The following is a 27,038-nucleotide window of genomic DNA, read 5'->3' on the forward strand; positions in this document are numbered from 1 at the left end:
ACCAAATTTGTTACCCGTATATGTGTTCAACAATGAAAGAGAAATCACTGGCATCTCTAGGCAATATGTATCTAACGGTTTTATTTGTTTTCTATTGTATGTTTTTTCCCACATTTTGGGTGCTTTGTGTTCTTCTTAGTTGCTGATTGCCTACCAGAAATACATACTTCTTTACATTCCATAGTTGTTTAAGTTCATATGGGCATATAAAGAAGTATGTGTTCCAGGCAGGGAAAACATTTGCAGATCATTTCTCTTGAATATAACTGCTCTAAAATTATGTATTTTGCTATAAGATTCATCTGTGGTTGAAACGTTCTTCCCGCAGTATTAACAGTATTGCAAGGTTGAACTTGCATATTAGAAATATTGCAGAAAATGCCGTCTTTAATCAGTTTTGTCAGCTGGAGGTTAATCTTTCACCAAATCTTTCATCAAATACCAGCAGTTGCACTTCATTTTCTGTTCTCTATCCACTTTTCCTTTACCTGCAGAAATTACACGGATGCTTCTCACCACATTTCAAATTTTTTGTGATCTGTTTTTTGTGTGCACAAAGATTTCTTGATCATTATTTGGAATTATTATTTTTGAGAACCGAAGTTTGTTGCAGTATTTTTGTTTGCATGCAGAACATTAAGGGCATCAGTCATTTTAGTTTTGGAGCCCAGTACGCTAAGGTTTGTCTTTACTCATTTGACACTTTTAACTAGTATCCCTGATGCTCTGCTACCTAATTAAAGTTCTGATGAACTTGAAAATTATTTCTCAAAATGTTGAGCCATTGTGTGTTGTATAAAGTACAAGCAAATTATATTTTGCAAGGAAACATTATGATCATAAAGCATTTCTTTAATATAGCATTTTCTTTGTGCACTTGATTCTTCCAGAACAGGGAAGAACGACAAATCTGTTCAAGCTTTCTCATCAGTATAGACAGTACATATGTGAAATATAACTGTTTGCAGTTAATGACTCTTTTTCTTCCCACCCCTCTTTCCTAGATTCCACAAGTAATTACTGCCTTAGAAGGAAAATTGCTTGTTTCCAATTGATTATGCAAAGAAAATAGTGCAGTTTAAAAAAAAATACACAGTTGAAGTTGCTGCTTGGATAGGTTGATTAAGAATTCTTGAGATTTATGAACAATTTAACTGTGAAAGTGCTTTGAGTATGGCGCGGTACTTTTCGCTGTAATATTTCCATGAACGTGTTCTCTGCACATTTGTATTCAGGAATTTCAGTGTTAAACAACAGGATAAGCATTGTAAATTCTTGAAGCACAATATTTTAAAAAATATTGGGAGGTTGAAAACATTTAGAGTTGCAGTTAGAGCAGAAGCAGGGCAAACAGAAGCACTGCAGCATTTAAAAAATCAAGCAGGCAAGCTGCATACTTAAAATAGGTTATTGTCGCAGCAATTTCTACTAGTTTCATGCAGGCAAACCGGTAGTTTTTAAAACTAGCTATATTGAAAACTAGTTAGAAGACAAGCAGGAATCCATGTGTTTTGCTCAATTTTTGTTAAGACAGTTGCTACTGTTGTCTTTTGTCATTGGGATTCTATTGAGCAATGGTTTAAGGTCAATCCAAATCTCATACAATTGAAATTACAGCTTTAATTTTTTTTTACTTGGATTTTGTGGGACGCATGCATATAGCTAACAGCTGGCATTGACAGCAGCACATTAACCATCCTCCTCATAAGCAATATAAGTTTGTTAAAAACATGCAGTAAATTTTCAATTAAATTAACAACCTTGAGACTGCAGTCATTCAGGCAAAACTATTTGCTGCAGTAGCTAAATCATCCCACTTTTTCTTGGGAAGGCTACACAGATAGCTGAAACAGACACCGCACTGAAAAAAAAATATTTTTTTAAATGACAGCATGATTCTATTGTTAAGGTTTATGGGGAAATTTAAAGAAGTCTTAAATGGGCAGCTTATACAAACCTTAGCAGCTTTCCTTTCTCAAAGAAATGAAAGAAACAAACAAGATTGGCCTACATTAGTGGGAAACAAATACCTTATGCTTGCCCTGCCAGAAGTTGAACACAGCAGGGTTGTTGCTCAGGTGATAAGCAGAAGCTGAGAAGCAGAAAGATAAAGAGGGAGAGAGAAGGATGCTGAGAAATATTCGGCACTTTAGGTGGAAAGATGGATCTTCTGCCTGCTTCGACGCTGCACTGCGTCACTTCTCACTTCTGGCTTTACGTATAGATTGAACATCTGTTGGAGAGTACTATGCTTCTTCAAAGGTCAGGTCTGCTGCCGAGGTCAGGGTTTCCGCACTCGAAAAGCTGCTGGATACATTTTACACTCGGAAGGAAAAACTAAACTGTGCTAGCTTTATAGTCAGCTAAGCATTTGAAACATGCATTACCAGGCAACCAAGCTCTTCAGTATCGCTCCCTCCCTGACCATATTTAGTCAACCATAGCAAAAAATAGCCTTTCAGCTGTCGATCCAAGAGCTGGGGAGTTCTATCGTGCGATCAGCCTATTGATTGCTTCTCCTGCAGATCCCTGACAAGGCTGTGCCATTTGGCTTCTATTTTTAGTTGAACCAAATAAAGCAGTCTCTCATGTTTCTACTAATATTTCGTAGCTTTTTGGTGTTCCTATACTGCACATGGTAGAGTCTGATGCAATCTGCACTATACTTAGAAGCACTGCAGAGAACCAAGGGAAAGAAGGAAGGAAAATAGATTGTGTAACTTGATCTCATTTGTAATATAAATTACTGAGAAAAATGTGACTAGTGTAGAGGTAGTATTATAGCAAACGTACCAAGTCTTGCATTACAAGTTTCTCAACTAATTTATTTTGTAGAAAATTTCACGATTTGGCTATTTAGAGCAAAACATTTCATAACTGTTAAATATTATATTTTTGAATTTATAAAATAATCTGCTGAATGACATTGCATCAGATATTTTATCATTAACTTTTTATTGCCAGTGCATTTGTACCAAAGATGTACACAATAGTTCACTGTGGGGGTTAAACTAATCTGTGCTGAAAATCATTCTTACATCCTAAAGGCTTATTCATCTGTGTCTTTTGAATGAAACCAAATCTAATATCTTAAGGATATTTAAGACCCTATTTAAACACCGGGATTACAGTTGGGCAAATCCTTTGCTGTCTTGAGCAGTTGAAAATATACTTTCCCTTAGCAAATCAGAATTAAGAAATTGGTGGTGGATGGATAACAATCAATATGTTTACTCTGAAAGAACTGGGAGATTTCTCTGGACTTGCATACAGGCCATATATGTCTGGTAGATGAGGAATAGAAAAATAGAGAATATCCTCTTAATCCTTCACCAAATAAGTTTTTTAGTGTATATTTTACCCAGCATTTTGTAAGTAACTAATTCCTACTTTTCCTTTAAATTAAACACTAACAATGTGTCATAAGTAATCCCAAGAGATTTGAAGTGTTGAGGTTTACTTTAGCAAATCTGCTCAATAAATTCAAGTAAATCAGTACAAGTAATATAAAGAATGCTGCAGTTGTTCATTCTTGTTAAAGTGCACTCCAGCAGAGAAATAGACCCTTTGTCCCATCCAGTTTGTGCAAAACTGTTACCCTGCTTAGTCACATCAACCAGCCCCTGGAACATAGCCCTGCATACCCCTCCCATCCATGTGCTTATCCAAACTTCTGTTAAATATTACATTTGAATTCGCATTGGCCATTTCTGCTGACAAGCTGTTTCTGCACTTGCACCACCCTCTGAGTGAAGAAGTTCCCTCCTCAGGTTCTCCATAAATATTTTACTTTTCACCCTTAACCTATGATCTCAACCTTAACTCAGGTCCTCAAATCCTGGCAACATCCTGGTAAGTTTTGTCTGTATTTATTTTTCTTGTTCTTACTTGAAAGATCAGACCATTTTAGAAGGTGTTAGAGGCCTGGGAGAGCAGTGATTTGCTATGCATGCTTCAGTTCCTCAGTCATCCTTTTCCATTTCTGTACTTTATCCTACCAGCGATGGTGGGCCATTGAATTATCTCTGGTGTTTGATTCCCAACTCTCACTTGCTCTCTAATTTTATACCTTTCATTTCAACTTATTAAAGTAATTCTCAAAACTTTTTGTAGACAAACCATCAGAGCCTCTGAATTAAATTCTAGTTCTGGTGCACGAATCCTTGATCTTTTCTCCAAATGAAACAGCAACCTCCATTTATCTAGGTTCTTTTGTGATCTCAAGACATCACCAGACCCCTGTGGTCAATTGTACTTCTGAAGTACAGTGACTATTATAACATGGAAAACATGCTAATTTGTGCACTTTAAATTCCTCCAAATAGTTCAGCCTCCCTTGGGATCATGGATAACTTCCTTCTACCTCATTTTCACGCAAGATTGGGAACTTGGGAACATGCCACCTGTGGTGGAAGGCACTGACATGTGGATAAATTAAGAAATAATCTGCACTACTTCCATTTATCAATTTATCCTAGCATTCTATAGCCTTATTCATTTTAACCAGTCAAGCCCAGGGATTCCCAAGAGATAGTAAAGGGTGTGTGTGTTTTGCAGATGTCTGTTAATTCCATAGTTTGCTTTGGTGAACTAATTGATCATGACACAAAGGTTGGGGGTGTTGTGGATAGTGTGGAGGGCTGTCAGAGGTTACAGCGGGACATTAATAGGATGCAAAACTGAGCTGAGAAGTGGCAGATGGAGTTCAGCCCAGGTAAGTATGAGATGGTTAATTTTGGTAGGTCAAATATGATGGCAGAATACAGCATTAATGACAAGACTCTTGGCGGTGTAGAGGATCAGAGGGATCTTGGGGTCCAAGTCCATAGGACACTCAAAGCTGCTTCGCAGGTTGACTGTGTGATTAAGAAGGCATACGGTACATTGGCCTTCATCTGTCGTGGGATTGAGTTTAAGAGCCGAGAGGTAATGTTGTAGCTATATAGAACTCCTGGTCGGACCCCGCTTACAGTACTGTGCTCGGTTCTGGTCGCCTCACTACAGGAAGGATGTGGAAACGATAGAAAGGGTTCAGAGGAGATTTACAAGGATGTTGCCTGGATTGGGGAGCATGCCTTATGAGAATAGGTTGAGTAAACTTGGTCTTTCCTCCTTGGAGGGATGGAGGATGAGAGGTGACCTAATAGAGCTGTACAAGATGATAGAAACATAGAAAATAGGTGCAGGAGTAGGCCATTCGGCCCTTCGAGCCTGCACTGCCATTCAGTATGATCATGGCTGATCATCCAACTCAGAACCCTGTACCTGCCTTCTCTCCATACCCCCGATCCCTTTAGCCACAAGGGCCATATCTAACTCCCTCTTAAATATAGCCAATGAACTGGCCTCAACTGTTTCCTGTGGCAGAGAATTCCACAGATTCACCACTCTCTGTGTGAAGAAGTTTTTCCTCATCTCGGTCCTAAAAGGCTTCCCCTTTATTCTCAAACTGTGACCCCTCGTTCTGGACTTCCCCAACATCGGGAACAATCTTCCTACATCTAGCCTGTCCAATCCCTTTAGGATTTTATACGTTTCAATAAGATCCCCCCTCAATCTTCTAAATTCCAGAGAGTATAAGCCTAGTCGATCCAGTCTTTCATCATATGAAAGTCCTGCCATCCCAGGAATCAACCTGGTGAACCTTCTTTGTACTCTCTCTATGGCAAGAATGTCTTTCCTCAGATTAGGGGACCAAAACTGCACACAATACTCCAGGTGTGGTCTCACCAATGCCTTGTACAACTGCAGTAGTACCTCCCTGCTCCTGTACTCGAATCCTCTTGCTATAAATGCCAGCATACCATTTGCCTTTTTCTCTGCCTGCTGTACCTGCATGCCCACTTTCAATGACTGGTGTACAATGACACCCAGGTCTCGTTGCACCTCCCCTTTTCCTAATCGGCCACCATTCAGATAATAATCTGTTTTCCTGTTCTTGCCACCAAAGTGGATAACCTCACATTTATCCACATTAAATTGCATCTGCCATGAATTTGCCCATTCACCTAACCTATCCAAGTCACCCTGCATCCTCTTAGCATCCTCCTCACAGCTAACACTGCCGCCCAGCTTCGTGTCATCTGCAAACTTGGAGATGCTGCATTTAATTCCCTCGTCTAAGTCATTAATATATATTGTAAGCAACTGGGGTCCCAGCACTGAGCCTTTTGGTACCCCACTAGTCACTGCCTGCCATTCTGAAAAGGTCCCATTTATTCCCACTCTTTGCTTCCTGTCTGCCAACAAATTCTCTATCCACATCAATACCATACCCCCAATACCGTGTGCTTTAAGTCTGCACAGTAATCTCCCGTGTGGGACCTTGTCAAAGCCTTTTGAAAATCCAAATATACCACATCCATGATGAGAGGCATTGATCGTGTGGATAGTCAGAGGCTTTTTCCCAGGCTGAAATGGCTAGCACGAGAGGGCATAGTTTTAAGGTGCTTGGAAGTAGGTACAGAGGAGATGTCAGGGGTAAGTTTTTCACGCAGAGAGTGGTGAGTGCGTGGAATGGGCTGTGGTGGCGGTGGTGGAGTTGGAAATGATAGTGTCTTTTCAGAGACTCCTGGATGGATACATGGAGCATAGAACACAGCACAGCTTTGTGGGCCAAAGGGCCTGTATTGTGCTGTAGATCTTCTATGTTTCTATCATGACTTGGAGCTTACCTTTCGAATGTGCTCAAATGCAATTGTTGCCTAATTTCGAAGGCTGTGGTTCTGGACTAAAGGGATAAGCAGAGCATTTTCCCACTAAAGACTAGTGTCACCCCGGTAGAAAGCTCTCGATCAGTGGTTCCCAACCTGGGGTCCTTGGACCCTTTGGTTAATAGTAGGGGTCCATGGTATAAAAAAAGGTTGGGAACACATGCTCAACATGGACTAATATTCGAGCAACGATTCAAGAAGCAGCTTTTTCGCCTTTTGTTAATTAACTCTTTCATCTCATTCGCATTAAACTAATCTGTGGTAGATGAAGCAGGAGCCTTTTCACTGTAGTTAATTACCGTGTGGCTCCAGGGCATTCTAGATGCTGAAAGTGCTCTGCTGCTCTTGCTAGTAAGGAGCTGTTTGTGAGTTACTGCCTGAGGCTACGTCCACACTACGCCGGATAATTTTGAAAACGCCGGTTTCGAATAAAAATGACAGGCGTCCACACAAAGCATTTTTCAAAATACCTCTGTCCACATTAGACGGATATTTGGGCGAATCTCCTACTGGGCATGTGCAGGACACACAGAAAACAAGCGAAGAGGACACGGTATACTTGGTGTGTGTTTGTCCAGTTACAGAGTAGAAAAACTTAAAAGGAATTGCTCTTGGCTCTCGCGCTGGAGGACTTAAAACCAAAAAAAAACAAATACTGGAGCGTATGGAGGCAACTGACCGGGAGTTCACGGACAGTATGGCCCAGCTGACGACGAACATTGAAAAACTGACTAACTCTGTTGCACTAATAAAGCACCTTGTTAAATATATAAAACATGTCTGCGTCAGTGTTATCTTGTATTTCCATACAATGTTACATTAGGCTGTTACACATCTATTGTCAGAGAAGTACTTGCATAAGTAGGTAAACCACCTTCATACAAGCAAGGACAGAAAACAGGGCAGAGTGAGTATACTTATTTATTCAGTAAGCTATGGGTCAACGTATTTGGTGAGTACATTTCTAACTCTTCTGGCTTCAGTCTCGTTGCCGTTTGTTCTGAATTTGTTAGGTTCTGCAAAGCGCAGAATCAAATATCGCTGTGATGATTGTACGCTCTAGTATCAATTGTTTGGCGACAATGAAGTAGTAATAATGATAACAATAAGAAGAAAACAATGAAATGCCGGGCTGCCGCCATCTGTTCCGGCATGTCATGACAGCAGTTTTAAAAAGCTCCGGTTACCCCGTACACAGTGCAACGGATATTAGGTGTTTTCAGATTTATTCACTGTGGAGACCGTTTCTGAAAATCTCCGTTTTCGAGGGATGAAAACGCCGTTTTTAGTGTGGACAGAGAGTCAAAACGAAGAGAAAAAGCTTCGTTTTCAAAATTACCGAGCGTAGTGTGGACGTAGCCTGAGTAGAGCTGTATTACCAGGCTCCTTCAGATACTCATTATTAATATTATTGTTACTTTTGTATTGCCACCTTGTTTTGGAATGAGGTTTGTTTAGATAGAAACATAGGAAACCTACAGCACAATACAGGCCCTTCGGCCCACATTGCTGTGCCGATCATTTACTTACTTTAGAAATTACCTAGTGTTTCCCATAGCCCTCTATTTTTCTAAGCTTCATGTACCTATCCAGGAGTCTCTTAAAAGACCCTGTCGTATCCACCTTCATCACTGTTGCCGGCAGCCTATTCCATGCACTCACCACTCTGCGTGTGAAAAAAAAACAACTTACCCTTGACATCTCCTCTGTACCTACTTCCAAGCACCTTAAAACTGTGCTCTCTCGTGTTAGCCATTTCAGCCCTGGGAAAAATCCTCTGACTATCCACACGATCAATGCCTCACATCATCTTATACACCTCTATCAGGTCACCTCTTCATCCTCCACCACTCCAAGGAGAAAAGGCCAAGTTCACTCAACCTGTTCTCATAAGGTATGCTCCCCAATCCAGGCAACATGCTTGTAAATCTCCTCTGCATCCTTTCTATGGTTTCATCCTTGAAAATCTCCTCTGCATCCTTTCTATGGTTTCCACATCCATCCTGTAGTGAGGTGACCAGAATTGAACACAGTACTCCAGGTAGCATCTGACCAGTGTCCTATATAGCTGCAACATTACCTCTCAGCTCTTAAACTCAATTCCACAGTTGATGAAGGCCAGTGCACCGTATGCCGCCTTAACCACAGAATCAACCTGCACAGCACCTTTGAGTGTCCTGTGGACCTGGACCCCAAGATCCCCCTGATCCTCCACACTGCTATCATATTTGTCCTACCAAAATGAACTACTTCACACTTATCTGGGTTGAACTCCATCTGCCACTTCTCGGCCCAGTTTTGCATCCTATTGGTATCCTGGTGTAACCTCTGACAGCACTCCACACTATCCACAACACTCCCAACCTTTGTGTCATCAGCAAATTTACTATCCCATCCCTCCACTTCCTTGTCCAGGTCATTTATAACAATCACAAAGAGTAGGGGTCCATGAACAGCTCCCTGAGGCACACCACTGGTCACCGACCTCCATGCAGAATATGACCCATCTACAACCATTCTTTGCCTTCTGTGGGCAAGTCAGTTCTGAATCCACAAAGCAAGGTCCCTTTGGATCCCATGCCTTCCTACTTTCTCAATAAGTCTTGCATGGGGTACCTTATCAAATGCCTTGCTGAAATCCATATACACTACATCCACTGCTGAACCTTCATCAATGTGTTTAGTCACATCCTCAAGAAATTCAATCAGGCTCGTAAGGCACGACCTGCTTTTTGACAAAGCCATGCTGATTATTCTTAAATCATATTATGCCTCTCCAAATGTTCATAAATCCTGCCTCCCAGGATCTTTTCCATCAACTTACCAACCACTGAAGTAAGACTCACTGGTCTATAATTTCCTGGGCTATCCTTACTCCCTTTCTTGAATAAGGGAAAAACATCTGCAACCCTCCAATCCTCTGGAACCTCTCTCATCCCCTTTGATTTTGCAAAGATCATTGCCAGAGGCTCAGCAATCTCCCTCCCTCTTCTCCCACAGTAGCCTGGGGTACATCTCGTCCAGTCCCAGAGACTTATCCAGCTTGATGCTTTCCAAAAGATCTAGCACGTCCTCTTTCTTAATGTCTATATGCTCAAGCTTTTCAGTCCGCTGTAAGTCATCCCTAAGTCGCCAAGATCCTTTTCCATAGTGAATACTGAAGCAAAGTATTCATTAAGTATCTCTGCTATCTCCTCTGGTTCCATACGCACTTTCCTACTGTCACAGTTGATTGGTCCTATTCTTTCACATCTTATCCACTTGCTCTTCACATACTTGTAAGATGCCTTGGGGTTTTCTTTAATCCTGCTCGCCAAGGCCTTCTCATGGCCCCTTCTGGCTTTCCAAATTTAATTCTTAAGCTCCTTCCTGCTAGCCTTATAATCTTCTAGATCTCTATCATTATCTGATTTTTTGAACCTTTCGTAAACTTCTCGACAAGATTTTCAACAGCCTTTGAACACCACGGTTCCTGTACCCTACCATCCTTTCCTTGTCTCTTTGGAACATACCTATGCAGAATACCACACAAATATCCCCTGGACATTTGCCACATTACTGACGTAATGAGAACATTTATTTCTAATTTATGCTTCCAAGTTCCTGCCTGATAGCTTCATAGTTCCCCTTACTCCAATTAAACGCTTTCCTAACTTGCCTGTTCCTATCCCCCTCCATTGTTGTCATAAACAAGATAAAATTATGATCACTGTCTCCAAAATGCTCTCCCACTGAGAGACCTGACACCTGACCAGGTTAATTTCTCAATACCAGATCAAGTATAGCCTCTCCTCTTGTAGGCTTATCTACATATTGTGTCAGGAAATCTTCCTGAACACACCTAACAAACTCCACCCCATCTAAACCCCTTGCTCTAGGGAGATGCCAATCGATATTTGGGAAATTAAAATCTCCCACCATGACAACCCTGCTGTTAATACACTTTTCCAGAATCTGTCTCCCTATCTGCTCCTCGATGTCCCCGTTACTATTGGGTGATCTATAAAAAACACCCAATAGAGTTATTGGTCCCTTCCTGTTCCTAACTTCCACCCACAGAGACTCAGTAGTCAATCCCTCCATGACTTCCTCCTTTTCTGCAACCGTGACACTATCTCTGATCAGCAGTGCCACGCCCCCACCTCTTTTGCCTCCCTCCCTGTCCTTTCTGAGACATCTAAACCCTGGCACTCGCAGTAACCATTCCTGCCCCTGAGCCATCCAAGTCTCTGTAATGGCCACAACATCATAGCTCCAAGTACTGATCCACGCTCTAAGCTCATCAGCTTTGTTCATGATGCTTCTTGCATTAAAATAAGTCACATCTCAAACCATCGTTCTGAGCGCACCCCTTCTCTTTCACCTGCCTATCCTCCCTCTCGCACTGTCTCCAAGCTTTCTCTATTTGTGAGCCAACAGCCCCTCCCTCCGTCTCTTCGGTTTGCTTCCCACCCCCCAGCAATTCTAGTTTAAACTCTCCCTAATAGCCTTAGCAAACCATCCTGCCAGGATATTGGTCCCCCTCGGATCCAAATGCAAACCTGCCCTTTTTGTACAGGTCTCAGAGGTCCCAATGATCCAGAAAAATGAATCCCTGACCCCTGCTCCAATCCCTGAGCCACACATTTATCTTTCACCTCACTTTATTCCTATACTCACTGTCGCGTGGCACAGGCCGTAATCCTGAGATTACTATCTTTGAGGTCCTGCTTCTCAACTTCCTTACTAACTCCCTGTAGTCTGTTTTCAGGACCTCCTCCCTTTTCTACCAATGTGTACCACGACCTCTGGCTGTTTATCATCCCACTTCAAGATATTGTGGACGTGATCAGAAGCATCCCAGACCCTGGCACCTGGGAGGCAAACTACCATCCGTGTTTCTTTCCTGTGTCCATAGAATCGTCTTTTTTTTTAGTGATACAGCGCGGTGTGGGCCCTTCTGGCCCTTGGAGCCCCGCTGCCCCAGCAACTCCAGAACCTTGATTACCCTGACCAATTAACCTACCTGGTATGACTTTGGACTGTGGAAGGAGAGTAGAGGACTCAGAGAAAACCCACAGTTTCCTTATTTCAGACCCTTCCCACCAACATCCTCTACACTTCATGTGCTCACAATCTCCTCAACAACTTTCAATTCCCTGGCTCCGATTGCTTCATTTTCACCATGGATGTCCAGTCCCTGTACATTTCTATGCCCCATCAAGAAGGCCTTAAAGCACACCATTTCTGTCTTGTCAACAGACTGGACCAGTTCCACTCCACTACCACCTCCTGGCAGAACTGGTTCTCATCCTTAACAATTTTTCTTTCAGCTCTTCCCACTTCGTCCAAACTCAAAGTGTAGCCATGACCACCCACATGGGTTCCAGCTATGCCTGCCTTTTTACTGGCTGTGTGAAACAGTCCCTGTTCCTTGGAAATGCTTCCTAACTCTTTGTGCACTGCATTGGTGCTGCTTCATGCACCCATGCTGAGCTTGTCAACTCCATCAACTTTGCCTTCAACTTCTGCCCAGCCCAGCCCTTAAATACACATGGTCCATTTCTGACAGCTCTCTCCTCTTTCTTGATATCTCTATCTCCATCTCTGGAGACAGGCGATCTACTGATATCTTTTATAAACCTACCAATTGCCGTGGCTATATCTCTTCCAGTCTTGTCTCTTGTTAAAAAGCCATTCCCTTTTCTCTGTTGCTACATGGCTTCACCTACCACCTTCCAGCTTGTACTACTTTCCCTTCCCCCCAGCTCATTATTCAAACATCTTCCCCCCTTCCTTTCCAGTTTGGTTGAAGGCACTTGGCCGAAATATAGACTGTTTGTTCCTTTCCATAGATGCTGCCTGACCTGTTGTATTCCTCGCTGATAATGCCTCCTCCTTGCTAATCATCAACACTGGTGTACCTCAAGTGTGTGTTTAGCCCACTACTCTACTCCCTCTATACCCATGACTGTGTGGCCAGGTATAGCTCAAATACCATCTATAAATTTGCTAATGATACAACCATTGTTGGTAGAATCTCAGATGGAGATGAGAGGGCGTACAGGAGCAAGATATACCAGCTTGTTGAGTGGTGTCTCAGAAACAACCTTGCACTCAGTGTCAGTAAGACGAAAGACCTGATTGTGAAATTCAGGAAGCGTAAGACGAGGGAACACAAACCAATCCTCATAGAGGGATCAGAGGTGTAGAGAGTGAGCAATTTCAAGTTCCTGGGTGTCAGGATTGCTGAGGATCTAACCTGGTCCCAACATATCAATGCAGCTATAAAGAAGGCAAGACAGCAGTTATATTTCATTTAGAATTTGCAGGAATTTGGTTTGTCACCTAAAACACTCAAACACCTATAGATGTACCCTGGAGAGCATTCTGACAGGCTGCATCACTGCCTGGTGGAAGGCAGGGGCTACTGCACAGGACTGAAAGAGGCTACAGAAAGTTGTAAAATTAGTCAGCTCCATCTTGACCTCCATCGTGCCCAAGATATCTTCAAGCATTAGTGCCTCAGAAAGGCAGCGTCCATTATTAAGGACCCCTATTACCCAGGATATGTGTGTCTGTGTATATGTATGTGTGTGTATTTTTCTTTTTTGTACTATTTTTAATCTAATATGCATATATTTACTGTAATCGGTTTACTTATTTTTTCTTTCTATATTATCATGTATTGTTTTGTACTGCTGCTGCTGAGTTAATAAATTTCACGACACATGCAGGTGATGATAAATATGCTTCTGTGTGGAAAAATACCCTCCTTATATTCAGGATTCAAGATCTTTTAATGTAGTTTCCAGTACACAAGTATAAAGGAGAATGAAATAATTGTTACTCTGGATAGGATGTAGCACAAAAAAGCAATAAGATTCAGAACACAATAATAATGAACACAAATATAAACGTGAGAGATAACTTTTAAGCATAGGTTTCCATAGGCAGCCATCGATCCCAGTGGATCATGGGTTTGCACCTCTGGTGGACTGTGTCCTCTCCAGGGTGCAAGCCTGGGCGGGAAGATTTGAAGAACTGGCTGTCGCCCATGCATCAGGTTCCTCCTCTCCACATCACTGATGTAGTCTTAGGGAAGGACAAGCACCGATATAGCTTGGCACCAGTGTTGTTGCAGAGGTTGCCAGAGTGAAGTTGTAAACAACATCAAACTGCCTGAAGGACCCCGACTCCAGATTTCTTCCTCGCGGTTTATTCCCGAAGCTTTTCCCAAGACTGCAAGGCGGATGAGCCCCACTTGCATAGGTTACGTGTCCATAAAGTGACGCTAGGCACAAGAGTGTCTGTACATAATGTGACTGACGGGAAATAATAAAATTGTGGTGGTTGGTGGCGTGAAAGGGTGTGTTAGTGGGAGGGGGCCTTACTGGTTGGGGAAAGAAACTGTGGTCCTCGTGTGGATGCTCTATAGCCTCTTCCCTGATGGGAGTGGCACAAACAGTCTATAAGCAGGGTGGCTGGGATCCTTCATGATGTTACTTGTACTTTTCCTGCACCTTTCCGTATATACTTCCTTGATGGCAGATAATCTGGTACCAGTAATGAATTGGGCAGTTTGACCAGCGGTTGTAGATGCAGCATGTTAGCGTGCTCTCTATTGTATATGTGTAGAATGGCATGTATAGATGTGCATTGTCCCGCTCTCTTCAGTCTCCTCAGAAATTAAGGGCATTGGTGATCTTTCCTGATTGAGGACTGAGAAGTTGTGTGAGATGTGCACTCCCAGGAGTTTGAAATTGCTCGCAGTTTCCACTGCTGTGCCGCCAAAGAAGTGTGTGAGTGGTATGAGTTATCCTGAAGTCGATAGGCATGTCCTTTGTTTTGTTGACATTGAGGAAGATGTTATTTGCCTGACGCCAGGCCTCAAGCTCTTCCAGCACACCTCCGTAGGCCATCGCATTGTTGTTGGTGATGAGCCCCACCTCTGTCACTGGCAAATGATTACTCGGGTGTTTGGCCATGCAGTCATGTGTGAGCAGTATGCACAGTGGTGGGCTCAGCACACTGCCCTGGAGGCACACGTGTTGAGGACTATGGGGGGAGAGGATTGGTTGTACATCCTGACTATCTGAGGTCCGATAGTAACATTAAACCTCCTTCCTATCACCTCAATTCTTTGTCCTCAAATTTTATACATTTCTACCATCGGAAACAAACACTCGCTTTCAGCTTATAACAATTAGCTTTATTTGTCACATCTCCATCAAAACATACAGTGAATTGTATCATTTTGTGTCAGCCACCAACACAGACTGAGGATTTTGCAAGTGGTAGCCCGTAAATGTCGCCATGCTTCCAGTGCCAACTCACTAAACCTAACCATACACCTTTGGAATGTGGGAGGAAACTCACACGGTCACAGGGAGAACGTACAAACTCCCCACAGACAACAGCAGGTATCAAAACTCAATCAGCTATCTGGTACTATAAAGCAATTGTGCTAGCTAGTACACTACTGTACTGCCCTTTATCTCATATAATTTTCTGTGCCTCCGTCGTGTCACCTTACGACCTTCGTAGCACCAGGGAAATCCTTAAGTATCCAGTCGCTCCAAGTAATTGAAGCCATCCAATCCAGGCAACATGCTTATGAATCTTAGATAAACAAAGGCTCCAATTAATGCAAAAGCAAATTATTTTACTTGTTATGATTCCTAATGGCAAAACAAAGCACAATTTTAAAAAGCACTCTAGGCTCTATATTGACTTTTGACCAGGCAATTCCAAACAGATGGTGATCGTGACCACCTGCAGCTGTGGGTTGGATGGTGTGAATGTATGTGGTGAAATTGGTCTGCAGGGTTTCTGCAAGGTTCTTGAAAGACCCACGGTTGTGACAGCCCTACCGACCAGGCCCCCATAGTTTGTACCAAGTGGGAGCTGCAATTCATTATGGCCAGCGGAAAGACCCTTTAAAGAAAAAAAGAAAGATTAGTTTTATTTGTCATATGTGCATTGAAATTTTGAAACAAACAGTGAAATGTGTCACTTGCATCAATGACCATCACAATCTGAATATGTTCTCGGAGTAGCCCGCTAGTGCAGTCACGCCCATGTCTTACTTAATCCTAACCTGTATGTCTTTGGAATGTGGGAGGAAACCAGAGCACCTAGAGGAAGCCCATGTGGTCACAGGGAAGATGTACAAACTCCTTACAGACGCGGTGGGAATTGAATCCTGGTTGCTTATTGTTAGGGCAACACTCACAACACGCTGGAGGAACTCAGCAGGTTGGGCAGCATCTGTGGAAAAGATCGGTCGACATTTTGGGCCGGAACCCTTCGTCAGGACCCTTCGTTGGTCCTGATGAAGGGTTCCGGCCGGAAACGTCGACCGATCTTTCCCACGGATGCTGCCCGACCTGCTGAGTTCCTCCAGCGTGTTATGAGTGTTGCTTTGACCCCAGCATCTGCAGATTATTTTGTGCTTATTGTTAGAGCTGTGAAGAATTGTGCTATACTACCATGTCCTCACCCTAACAACAGCCTGCTAACACGGCTCTGTTGCATTATTTCCTTGTAACTTCCATTACTTCCAAGGATACCGGCTTAGCACACATTCTTGAGGTGCAGCTGTGTTGTTTCTCAGCATGGAGGTGATGTTGTTGCCGATCTGTACTGATTGTGGTCTCCTGATGTGAAGTTGAGTAGTCAGTTGCTGAGAGAGGTACAGAGGCCCAGGTATAGAAGTTTGGTGATTAATACTGAGGGGTTGATGGTATTAATCATGGAGCTGTAATCAATAAACAGAGGTCTGATGCATGTTTTGGTGTTGTCTAGGTACTCCAAAGCAGAGGACTGTGCCAGTGAGATTGTGTGTGCTGCAGTTGTAGGCCAATTTCAGCAGCTCCATGTCCTTGCTCAGGAACTAATTCTAGCTATAACTAACCTCTGAATGACTACCAGGTGATAATCTTTGTGGCAGCTTTTCTTGGGCATCAGTATGATTGCCATTTTGAAGCAATCAAAAACTTGGGTTTTCTCTTGATTCCCATTGACTCCATTTTACCCAGGGCTCCTTGATCCCATACTAAATCAAATAATACCTTGATGTCATGTGCAGTTGCTCTCACTTCACCTCTGAATTCCTTTTATCCGTGTTTGGAGAAGTCTGTAACAGGCCAAGAGCTGAGTGAGTTTGGCAGGTTCTGCACTTTTGGGAACAAGTTCTTACTGTGCAAGTGCTACTTGGTAGTACTATTGCTTATTGCTCCTATCTCTTTGTGGCAGTAGAGGAATGGGGTGGTAATTGGCATTGTTTTATCTGTCCTGCTTCTTGTGGACAGAACGTTCCTGGGCAATTTTCCACGTTGTTGGGTGGATACCTGTTTTGTAGCTTTACTGGAATAGCTTGGCCGAGGGTGAGGCAAGTCTGAAGCACGAGTCTTCAGTACTATTGCTGGAATGTTGTCAGGGTCAATTGCCTTTGCTGTATCCAATATCTTTAGCAGTTCCGTAATATTCACATTGAATGACAACTGCCATCTGTCATGTAAGAAATCACATGAGGAAGATTGGGTGGATCAACCACTTGGCACTCCTAGCTGAAGATCTTGCAAGTGTTCCGTCTTTCTCTTTTGGACAGATGTGCTGGGTTTCCCCATGAAAATGGGATGTTTCTGGAGCCTTGTCAGTGAGTGTTTAATTGTTCAAATAAAAATCCTGTGTGTAAACAAGTTAAGTGGTGATGACCAGTGTTGGAACAAAGGAAACTAGTTTGTGTGAGAAGTGGGACACAGATCGTGGAGATGATTACAAAAATATGGAAAGGCAAGCTCGTGGAACAACTTGAACACATGAAAGTGAATTTTAGAATTTCACGGTTACAAGCTATGAAGGCAAACGTATAGATTATAAATGGGAGTAGACCACTCAGTTCCATTAGCCTGCTCAGCTATTTGGTAAGCTTATAGGTAATACAAAGATAATTGGTAGTTGTCTTTTTATGAGTTCAATCCTCTCTATCAGGATATGAATACAAGTACACTGATGTATCTTTATACAATTGGCAGACCAATTGAATAACTACTTTGGCTCTGTCTTCACTAAGGACATAAATAATCTTCTGGAAATAGTAGGGGACCGAGGGTCCAGTAAGATGGAGGAACTGACGGAAATATATGTTAGTAGGGAAGTGGTGTTAGGTAAATTGAAGGGATAAAAAGCAGATAAATCCCCAGGGCCAGATCGTCTGCATCCCAGACTGCTTAAGGAAGTAGCCCAAGAAATAGTGGATGCATTAGTGATAATTTTTCAAAACTCTTTAGATTCTGGACTAGTTCCTGAGGATTAGAGGGTGGCTAATGTAACCCCACTTTTTAAAAAAGGAGGGAGAGAGAAACCGGGGAATTATAGACCGGTTAGCCTAACATCGGTGGTGGGGAAAATGCTGGAGTCAGTTATCAAAGATGTGATAACAGCACATTTGGAAAGTGGTGAAATCATCGGGCAAAGTCAGCATGGATTTGTGAAAGGAAAATCATGTCTGACGAATCTCATAGAATTTTTTGAGGATGTAACTGGTAGAGTGGATGGGGAGAACCAGTGGATGTGGTATATTTGGATTTTCAAAAGGCTTTTGACAAGGTCCCACACAGGAGATTAGTGTGCAAACTTAAAGCACACAGTATTGGGGGTAAGGTATTGATGTGGATAGAGAATTGATTGGACGACAGAAAGCAAAGACTGGGAATAAACGGGACCTTTACAGAATGGCAGGCAGTGACTAGTGGGGTACCGCAAGGCTCAGTGCTGGGACCCTGGTTGTTTACAATATATATTAATGACTTAGACAAGGGAATTAAGTGCAGCATCTCCAAGTTTGCGGATGACACGAAGCTGGGCGGCAGTATTAGCTGTGAGGAGGATGCTAAGATTCACACAGAGTGGTGAATCTGTAGAATTCTCTACCACAGGAAACAGTTGAGGCCAGTTCATTGGCGATATTTAAGAGGGAGTTAGATATGGCCCTTGTGGCTAAAGGGATCAGGGCGTATGGAGAGAAGGCAGCTACAGGGTTCTGAGTTGGATGATCAGCCATGATCATACTGAATGGCCTACTCCTGCACCTATTTTCTATGTTTCTATACTATTGACGGAGTTCCAAAGGATTGAGAATTAATTTGAAGCCTATTAAATATTGAAAGGCTGAGATAGAGTGGACGTGGAGAGGATGTTCCTGTAGTGTGGTAGTCTAGAACCAGAGGGCACAGCCTCGGAGTAGAAGGATGTCCCTGAAAGAACAGAGATGAGGAGAAGTTTCTTTAGCCAGAGGGTGACAAAATCTGTCGAGTCCTTCTGTGGAAGGCAAGTCATTGGGTATATTTAAAGTGGAGGTTGGTAGGTTCTTGATTAGTAAGGGTGTCAAAGGTTATGGGTAGAAGTCAGGAGAATAGGGTTGAGAGGGATAATAAATCAACTATGATGGAAAGGTGGAATAGACTCAGTAAGCTGAATGACCTAATTCTGCTCCAATGTCTTATGGTCTAAATTTGAAACTGTATTTTAGGAGATGGAGAATGATCATTAATGACCCCCTTGTGTTCTGAGGACATTCTGAGGTGCTTTATACTCAGTTACTCAAAATTTAGACACTAACTTAAAGGAAATTCCAGTAACCAATTTACCCATAAGAATCAGTGAGAGAAGGTATTAATTACTCTGTGTGATTATATTTTCATAAGAGCTTTGGAAGAAATTGTTTTGTTTTCACCTGAGTGGGTAGATGGAACTTTGGCTTAAAGTCTCATAGAGTCACAATATGGAAATGGCCCTTTTGTCCACCAGATCTGTTACTGAATTGTCATGCTAGACTACATGCTTGTACTGGAAAAGAACTTGAATGCAAACTTCTGAATTTGTAAAAGAATAATAATTTTAAAAATTGTCTTTGTCACATTTCTGATCTGTTCAAAAATGTTCCAAGGGTGTTATCAACTGAAATAGGTATACTTATAAGGAACATTCATCCATTTTATAATCAAACATTTATTAAATGGTAAAAACCAGTGGGATGCACAAGATTTGATAATGATATCAGTACATCTGAATTTCAGCTTCAGATTTTCACTATATATTGATAAATATGGAAACAGTAATTTCTGGAAGTTTTTGATTGAAGTTAAGATAGGACTTCCAATATATTGTGCATATGAGAGATTACAAAGGAGTGGGGAAAGCGGTGGTAAATGGAGTTAGTTGTGGGTTAGCATGAAATCGTCTACTCTGGTTCTGAGTAAAAGAACTTAGAATGTTTTCTGTGTGGTAAGAGATTAAATGTGACCATGAAAGAAGATTTAGGATACTTGTATTTAAATCTCTGATGGTTTAATTGTGGGTATATAAAAAATTGTGTAAGCTACACAGCATGAAATACTGCAGGAAGTTTTGCCCTGCATTTTGTTGTTTTCCAGTGTTCACTGAGATAGCCAGTCATGTTATATACAACTCTGTTGGTATCTTGGTGTCTTTGAATCACAGTAGCTGGAGCTGCTTTGCTTCGTTTCAAAATTGCCCTTCATCCCTACACACAGTACCTTCTGTAAGACTGGCTATTTAATATAAATATGTTCAACTCCCTTTGTTTGTTATAATGTTCTTTGAAGTGTAGAGTTTTTTTTGATAATTATGTTGGTGATTCTGTTCCTGGATATGTTTAAGGTATCTTTTTTTAAAAAAATTTCTATGACATTGAAATAACCTCCACTTGCATGAATTGGGCTCTGGTTATTGTACCCAGATCCCCAGCTGACTTGGTAGACAGCTGATTCCTATTTTAATGTGTGACAATGACTCTTGCACTTGTCTGTGACACTTGTGTGGCTCACATGGGATGTGTTATATCTTCATGGTCTTTTCAGTATCAAATTATTTCCACCTGTTTTGAAATTTTTAATAACTAATGTTAGATTTTTGTGTTAGTGCTGGATTTAAATTCTCACCTACTTAAATAAGGGAGAAAGCATGTGATTGTTACAATGTTTAAAATAATTTTTATTGAACCTATTAACCGTACTTCTTGAGGAAGTTTTGAGTACGCTCATTTTCTCAGAAATGTGCTGCAGTCGTGCTTAAGATTTCTATAAAAATATAATAAAATTTGCTCAAGAATCATCATTCTGTTTGCACTCAATCTGTCTACTTAAGTGAATTTCAATGAACTGGGAATTATTTTTACATGTTTTCTGTTTCTGGTGATTTTTAGAGTTTAGAGAAACCAGGTCAATGCAAGCTTAATGTAACCAACGTGCGATAGAGCATAAGTGCCAAACCACTTGTAATTTAGTAAAATTTGCTAATTGAAGGACTTCAACTTTTAAGAATTTGTGGTGATGAAGAATGGAAATGGTACATGGATTGATTACTGCTTATGTAGCAAGCCAACGTGGACTTATTAGACTGAGCAGCTCACTTTGATATTAAGTAAATTCCTATGTTTGCAAAAATCTGAAGGCATATATTTAGCTCTGAATTTGCTTCATAATTTGAACATTTATCTGATTCGTGGCTTATTCATTGCCTCTACAAAGAGTATTCCTGACTCTGTTTGATAGAGTTGAGACTCCTCTTAGTTTATTTTTAATTGGTTAACTTTGTGTGAAAAGAGTAAGAGAGATTTCCAGCACATTTATAATTTTTAAAGATTGGCTTTATTTGTCATATGTACAGTGAAATGCATCTTTTTCATCAAAGCAAATCAATGAGGATTGTGCTGGCGACAGCCCACAAGTGTCGCATTGGTTCCAGCACCAACACTGCATGCCCACACCGTAATATCAATCAGTTTGATATTTTTAGTAAATTAATCAACTTATGATTCCTTTAATATAAGATCTTAGCGCTAAACTACATTTAAAATTTACAAGAAATTGAAACCCAAGAGCAATAAAGTCTGTAACTGAGACTTTTTTGCATTTACTACAGATTAATCAAGTGAAATTAACTTGTACCTGTTCTTGCATTCATTGAACCTTATTAAGATGCTATTTAATGAATATACCTGTGTTTACTCTTGTCTCTAGCAGGAATAAACACTGTGGCCCAGAGTTTACACTAACTGTAGAACTGTCCAAGGTCACAGTTTACTTCCCCATGAAGCACATTTTGACTTGGTCTTCTGCCCGGAAGCTAGGTCCCAGCTGATCTGCAAGGCCCTGCACAAATCAGTGCAATACCTCCAACTGACATCCCATGCAATCACCACCCCCATGCTCTCAAAATACTTGACAGACGCCAAGACTTACTAGTTGGCAAAGCTGTTAATAATTGTCTGCAAATCAAAACTTCAGATGCAGGAAATCTGAAATAAAACAGAAATTGTCGTGGGTAGTCCGCAGATCAACCTGCTATCAAAAACATTCTTTTAATGTGGACATTTTAACGTTTGATTGTTCCCGGTGTTCAAAAATGTTCCAAAGCGCTCATGCTTTTTTAAAATAATAAGAATAATACAAATGTTATACTGTATAGAAAACATTAAAAACATGAGAGTAATGCAAAACAATTAACATTTAAATCAACTGAATTAATTATGTAAAATAAAATGCCTTGTACCTATTCTCTCTGTTCACAGCTTTTTACTATTGAAATCAGTGGGCGTGCTGGATTTGTGCCAGGTTAATCTGCGCAAGGGCAGGAAAATGTGCTGAAATTTATGCTGAGCAACTGGGCTTCAGGGGGAGTTGCCTGGGATTACAGTCATTTGAGTTGAAGTTTTACTTGTGTTCAGGAGTCCTGAACTTCTGCCAAGTAGGTTAAAACAAGCTTCGATAAAGGCAATTGCCTGTTCCTAATCAGAATATCTGGGCCAAGCATAGATGGTGAACTTAGAGTAGATAGAAATGGTTAATAGATACAACATTTTATACCAAGCTAACCAATTAAATGTAGATTGATTTTAAGATTAAGAAAACATCTAGTCAATGGAATACATTCTATTACAGCTCATAATGAAATATAAATATTTTAGTCAGGAAGTGTATAACTCACACCGGTGAAGAAGCCTGTGATACAGTTTAGTACTGTGGGATGTATGTGGCTGTCTGTGTTTACATGTTGAACATGGTCATCATGAAAGTGAATTTGGCAGATCTGGAAGAGTTGGTTTGACAGTCCTGCAAGTAACCGTTACATGGCACTTGCTTGTCAAAGTTTCAATGTTTTCTAGGTTTTAATCCATTTGGGGATGGAATGGATGGTACATTATTTGACGTATTATTGGGCACAAGCACGTGCACTCACTCATTGTTATACAGAATCACAAATAAGTTTAATATCACCAGCGTATGTCATGAAATTTGTTGTCTTTGTGGCAGCAGCACAATGCAATATATAATAATACAATAAAACAGTGATGCAGCCGGTTAGAATGCTCTCCACGGTACGTCAGTAGAAATTAGCAAATGCCTTTGGTGACATACTGTATCACCTCAAGGCGGCAACCTTGCTGTTTCTTTAGCAGTTTGCCTGTTTTTTATGAGGCCGAGTTGCTAGCTCGATGCTCAACCCAGCACGGATGGAAATCATACAAGGATCTGGCTGGATTTGAACCCAGGACCACTCTCCTCGAGTCTGGTGTGGATACTGCTACACCACTGGCCAGCTGTGTGGGCTGTGGTTAAGGTTAACTAAACAAGGAATGCTTGGAGAAAATTTATTTTGAATTTTCGCTTTTACATTTTTTTTCTGTCAGTTTTTTACATACATAGCCTGATCTTGGTAGGAGGTAGCATTTATTGGTGGTATTGGCCAAGTAACAATTCCACATGTATTGGCAGTGAGTGGACCTGTTCCTGGTGGAGAGTTTTACAGTCAAGCTTTATGCCGTTGTCAAGCAACCAAATTTCTTGTAAGTTATATTGATAGGAGTGAGCAGCACAGGTACATTGGTAATCATGTCTACATAGAAGTTTTGCATTGGCTATCTAAATCCTAAACCATACTCTGTTTTCATAAGTTTAATATTTTCTGTCGTTCTTGATATTCCCAGCTTCACAGAAAACTGTTTTGCTATTCTCTCCTTGGAATGATATCTTCTCATCACAGCCATCTTTTTGGTGAATACATGCTGTTAATGTCTATTTTATAATGTAATGCTTAAATTTCACACAGTCCTCTGGTGCCTTAATCAAACCTCTAGCTCTTCATGCTTGCATAATTCCCTCAAGCAATTGTAAGAGCCTGTTGAAGCAAACTGAAAGATCGCACGGCGTTTGTATTTGAATAACACGTAATTTATTAAAAACTGGTGTACACCTGAAGATGAGCCAAAGCTGAACTACCTGAGTATGGAATGGTACAGCTTTTACACTCAGTTGATGAGATTAGCAGTAAAACTACATTTTGATAACAGAATAATGGCTACAGGAAGACATAATTAAGTAACAGACTAGGTCTTGACTAGAGAATAAAATGATTATCCACAGGCTTTGCAGTAAATCCAATTTTCTATTACAATGGGTGTATGCTATAAAAGAATTAGTGAAATTTCTGATACTTGGGTGTCGTCACTGCTGCGTTCCATGTCTCTACTTTTGTCTGTGGTTCCCTATTAACATATTAGCACAATCCATATCTCTATATACTAATTATTATCCCTCACAATCCTTTCCCCTTCAATAGTCTTAATGATTTCTGTTTTTATTCCCTTTAACATTGGTATTTGTCAATGCTAATTATAGATCCCCCTGCAGTTTACTTGGCTCATATCAACTAATTTACTGTGTATTAGAAACTATAACTTAGAAACTTCATGTTCCATGCACTGCTTAGTAGATATACTCACTGAAATATTAAGTGAACTTAAACCAAAAATGAACAGAATTCTTTTGTATTTTTATGTGGGCTTTCTGTATCGCTATTCCTTTAATGAGTTGAAAAACACTGGGTGCTGTATTTGAGTTTTGACTTGGATGGAGTATTTGAGAAAAAGATCCGATGAAATTAACATTTGACATCTTTTGTTACCACAGTGCCATGCGTGTATTACTTTCCAAACTTCCAAGGCCATGGATCGTGGATGAGAAAAAGGACGATGGATATACTGCTTTACATTTAGCAGCATTGAACAATCATGTTGAAGTGGCAGAATTATTGGTTCATCAGGTATGACTTTGTGCTCAAAAGGTTTACATTATGGAAATTGAAACATTTCATGGCAAGATCTGTTAACTATAATTTCACCAGTGAAGTAATTTGCAAAAATTAGCTTCATTTTTTGAAATCATGGAATCAGATTAAGTGCGGGTACGTACAGGAGTAGTGCACATTGCAGCAAGAATGATCAACGGGGTCAGGAGGAGAGAGATATTTAGAAGTATAGTATCCAGAGAGTTCAGTAGAAAAGATAATTTTTCACCTGAGTTAGAATCTGGAAAATTAGATCGTGGGTGCTCTTCTGATGTACACAATGGTGAATTAATTTAGAACTGCTACAGCAAAGACTAAAACATTTGCTTAGATTGTTTTCTGGAAATGCTGTTGACTTTCAGAGCTGCTTGCTGTACTGATTTCTTTCATCCACAAGTTCCTGAAGTTCTCCCTTTAACAGTGTTTAATTCAGTTGGTGCAGATTTTGTGCATTTTTTTCTCAATTTGCAGATAAGTTACTCAAGGTGTGTGTAGCAGCTGAAGATCTAAATTCTCTCATAATTTTTCAGCCTTCACTTACCAGGAGGCTGTGTCATTGGGGACTTGGAGATGGTTTGATCGAGATGTTGCACAAGTGGTATTTGGTTGGTAGACAGAAAATCTGTAAATACATATTTACATGCCTTATTAATATAATTTAGGTGTGAACATAGAACATAGAATAGTACAGCACAGTACAGGCCCTTCGGCCCACAGTGTTGTGCCGACCCTCAAACCCTGCCGCCCATATAAGCCCCCACCTTAGATTCCTCCATATACCTGTCAAGTAGTCTCTTAAACTTCACTAGTGTATCTGCCTCCACCACTGACTCAGCCAGTGCATTCCATGCACCAACCACTCTCTGAGTGAAAAACCTTCCTCTAATATCCCCCTTGAACTTTCCACCCCTTACTGTAAAGCCATGTCCTCTTGTATTGAGCAGTGGTGCCCTGGGGAAGAGGCGCTGGCTATCCACTCTATCTATTCCTCTTATTTTCTTGTACACCTCTATCATGTCTCCTCTCATCCTCCTTCTCTCCAAACAGTAAAGCCCTATCTCCCTTAATCTCTGAGTACAGTATTTACATATTTTCTGTCGACCAACCAACTATTATATTTTGTCGCACTCCTATATATCCAACAGGTAAGCTCTCAATCTTCAGCCGGGATATATATTACAAAATTTATATCTGATTCTGCCATCAAGTCTGGCAGAACCAAATTGCAGTGATGCCGGTCAGGAGGTAAGATCAGGATGAAATTGGAGGAGAAGGAGAGAAGATCTCATTTCACTGTTGAGAAGAATGCAGGTTGAGTAGGGTGTTAGGTCTTAGGATCATGTGATGAATGGATGATTTCTGAATAACTTGTAGATCTACGATCCAAGAAGAACATCTGCATTCTATCAGCCCACAAGAATTACTGGAAAGGTACTTGCCTGTTTCATCTAGCAATTTGAACCTCTCTTCATTTAATATTGAAGAGGGGACAAGTGGGGGAAATGATCTTGGACATTAATAAGGTGTCAACAGACATGCAACAACAGGGTGGCACTGACACTTAATTGCTATTACTGAACGTCTAGCTCCCAGTTAAAACATCGGTAGGATATTGGAGTGATTCCTGATGAATGCACCTACCAGGATACAGTGTAGAATCTGCATAATTCCTGAAGAATGGTGGCATGCGAATCATACATTGAAAGCTTAATTCCTTTCCTCCTCATGCTATTGGTAAGTAGTGTAAGAATAGTGAATACCAAGGTGAACCTGTTGGAATCCGGCAGTCCCTGAAAATAGGCATGTTTTCTTGATAAAGGGTAACTCATAAAGATACCTTGATCTGTTAATCATGGGTATAGGGTTTTTGATATGTTAATGAAGTAGGCCACCACTTAAGATGTACTGACTAATAAATTGTTTGACTGAAGACCCACTTATCTCATAATGTGTACCTTTTTCTAATTGAGCCTGAATTATTTGAATCTGTGGTTGCTCACAGTGCATTTGAAGCGTATGTTATTCCATAATTCATAAAATGGTAAGGAGAGAGGCATAAATAGGGTAGATAATAAAGATTATAAGGCTAACAGGAAGGAGCTTAAGAAGAAAATTAGGAGAGCCAGAAGGGGCCATGAGAAGGCCTTGGCGGGCAGGATTAAGGAAAACCCCAAGGCATTCTACAAGTATGTG

The 27,038-nt window shown here is 41.0% G+C and overlaps 1 protein-coding gene across 2 annotated transcripts in view; it reads left to right on the forward strand.

Moving 5' to 3' along the window:
* The window catches only part of mib1 (MIB E3 ubiquitin protein ligase 1), a 169,733-nt gene that overhangs the window by 104,015 nt on the left and 38,680 nt on the right, over positions 1 to 27,038 (forward strand). For both annotated transcript variants that reach the window (XM_063065926.1, XM_063065933.1), the window contains exon 13: positions 24,689 to 24,821. In XM_063065926.1, the coding sequence (XP_062921996.1) occupies positions 24,689 to 24,821 (133 nt within the window). The remainder of the gene's footprint in view (positions 1 to 24,688; positions 24,822 to 27,038) is intronic.

This window comes from Mobula hypostoma, chromosome 1 (genome assembly GCF_963921235.1).
Source record: "Mobula hypostoma chromosome 1, sMobHyp1.1, whole genome shotgun sequence".
In the NCBI taxonomy this organism is placed as follows: Eukaryota; Metazoa; Chordata; class Chondrichthyes; order Myliobatiformes; family Myliobatidae; genus Mobula; species Mobula hypostoma.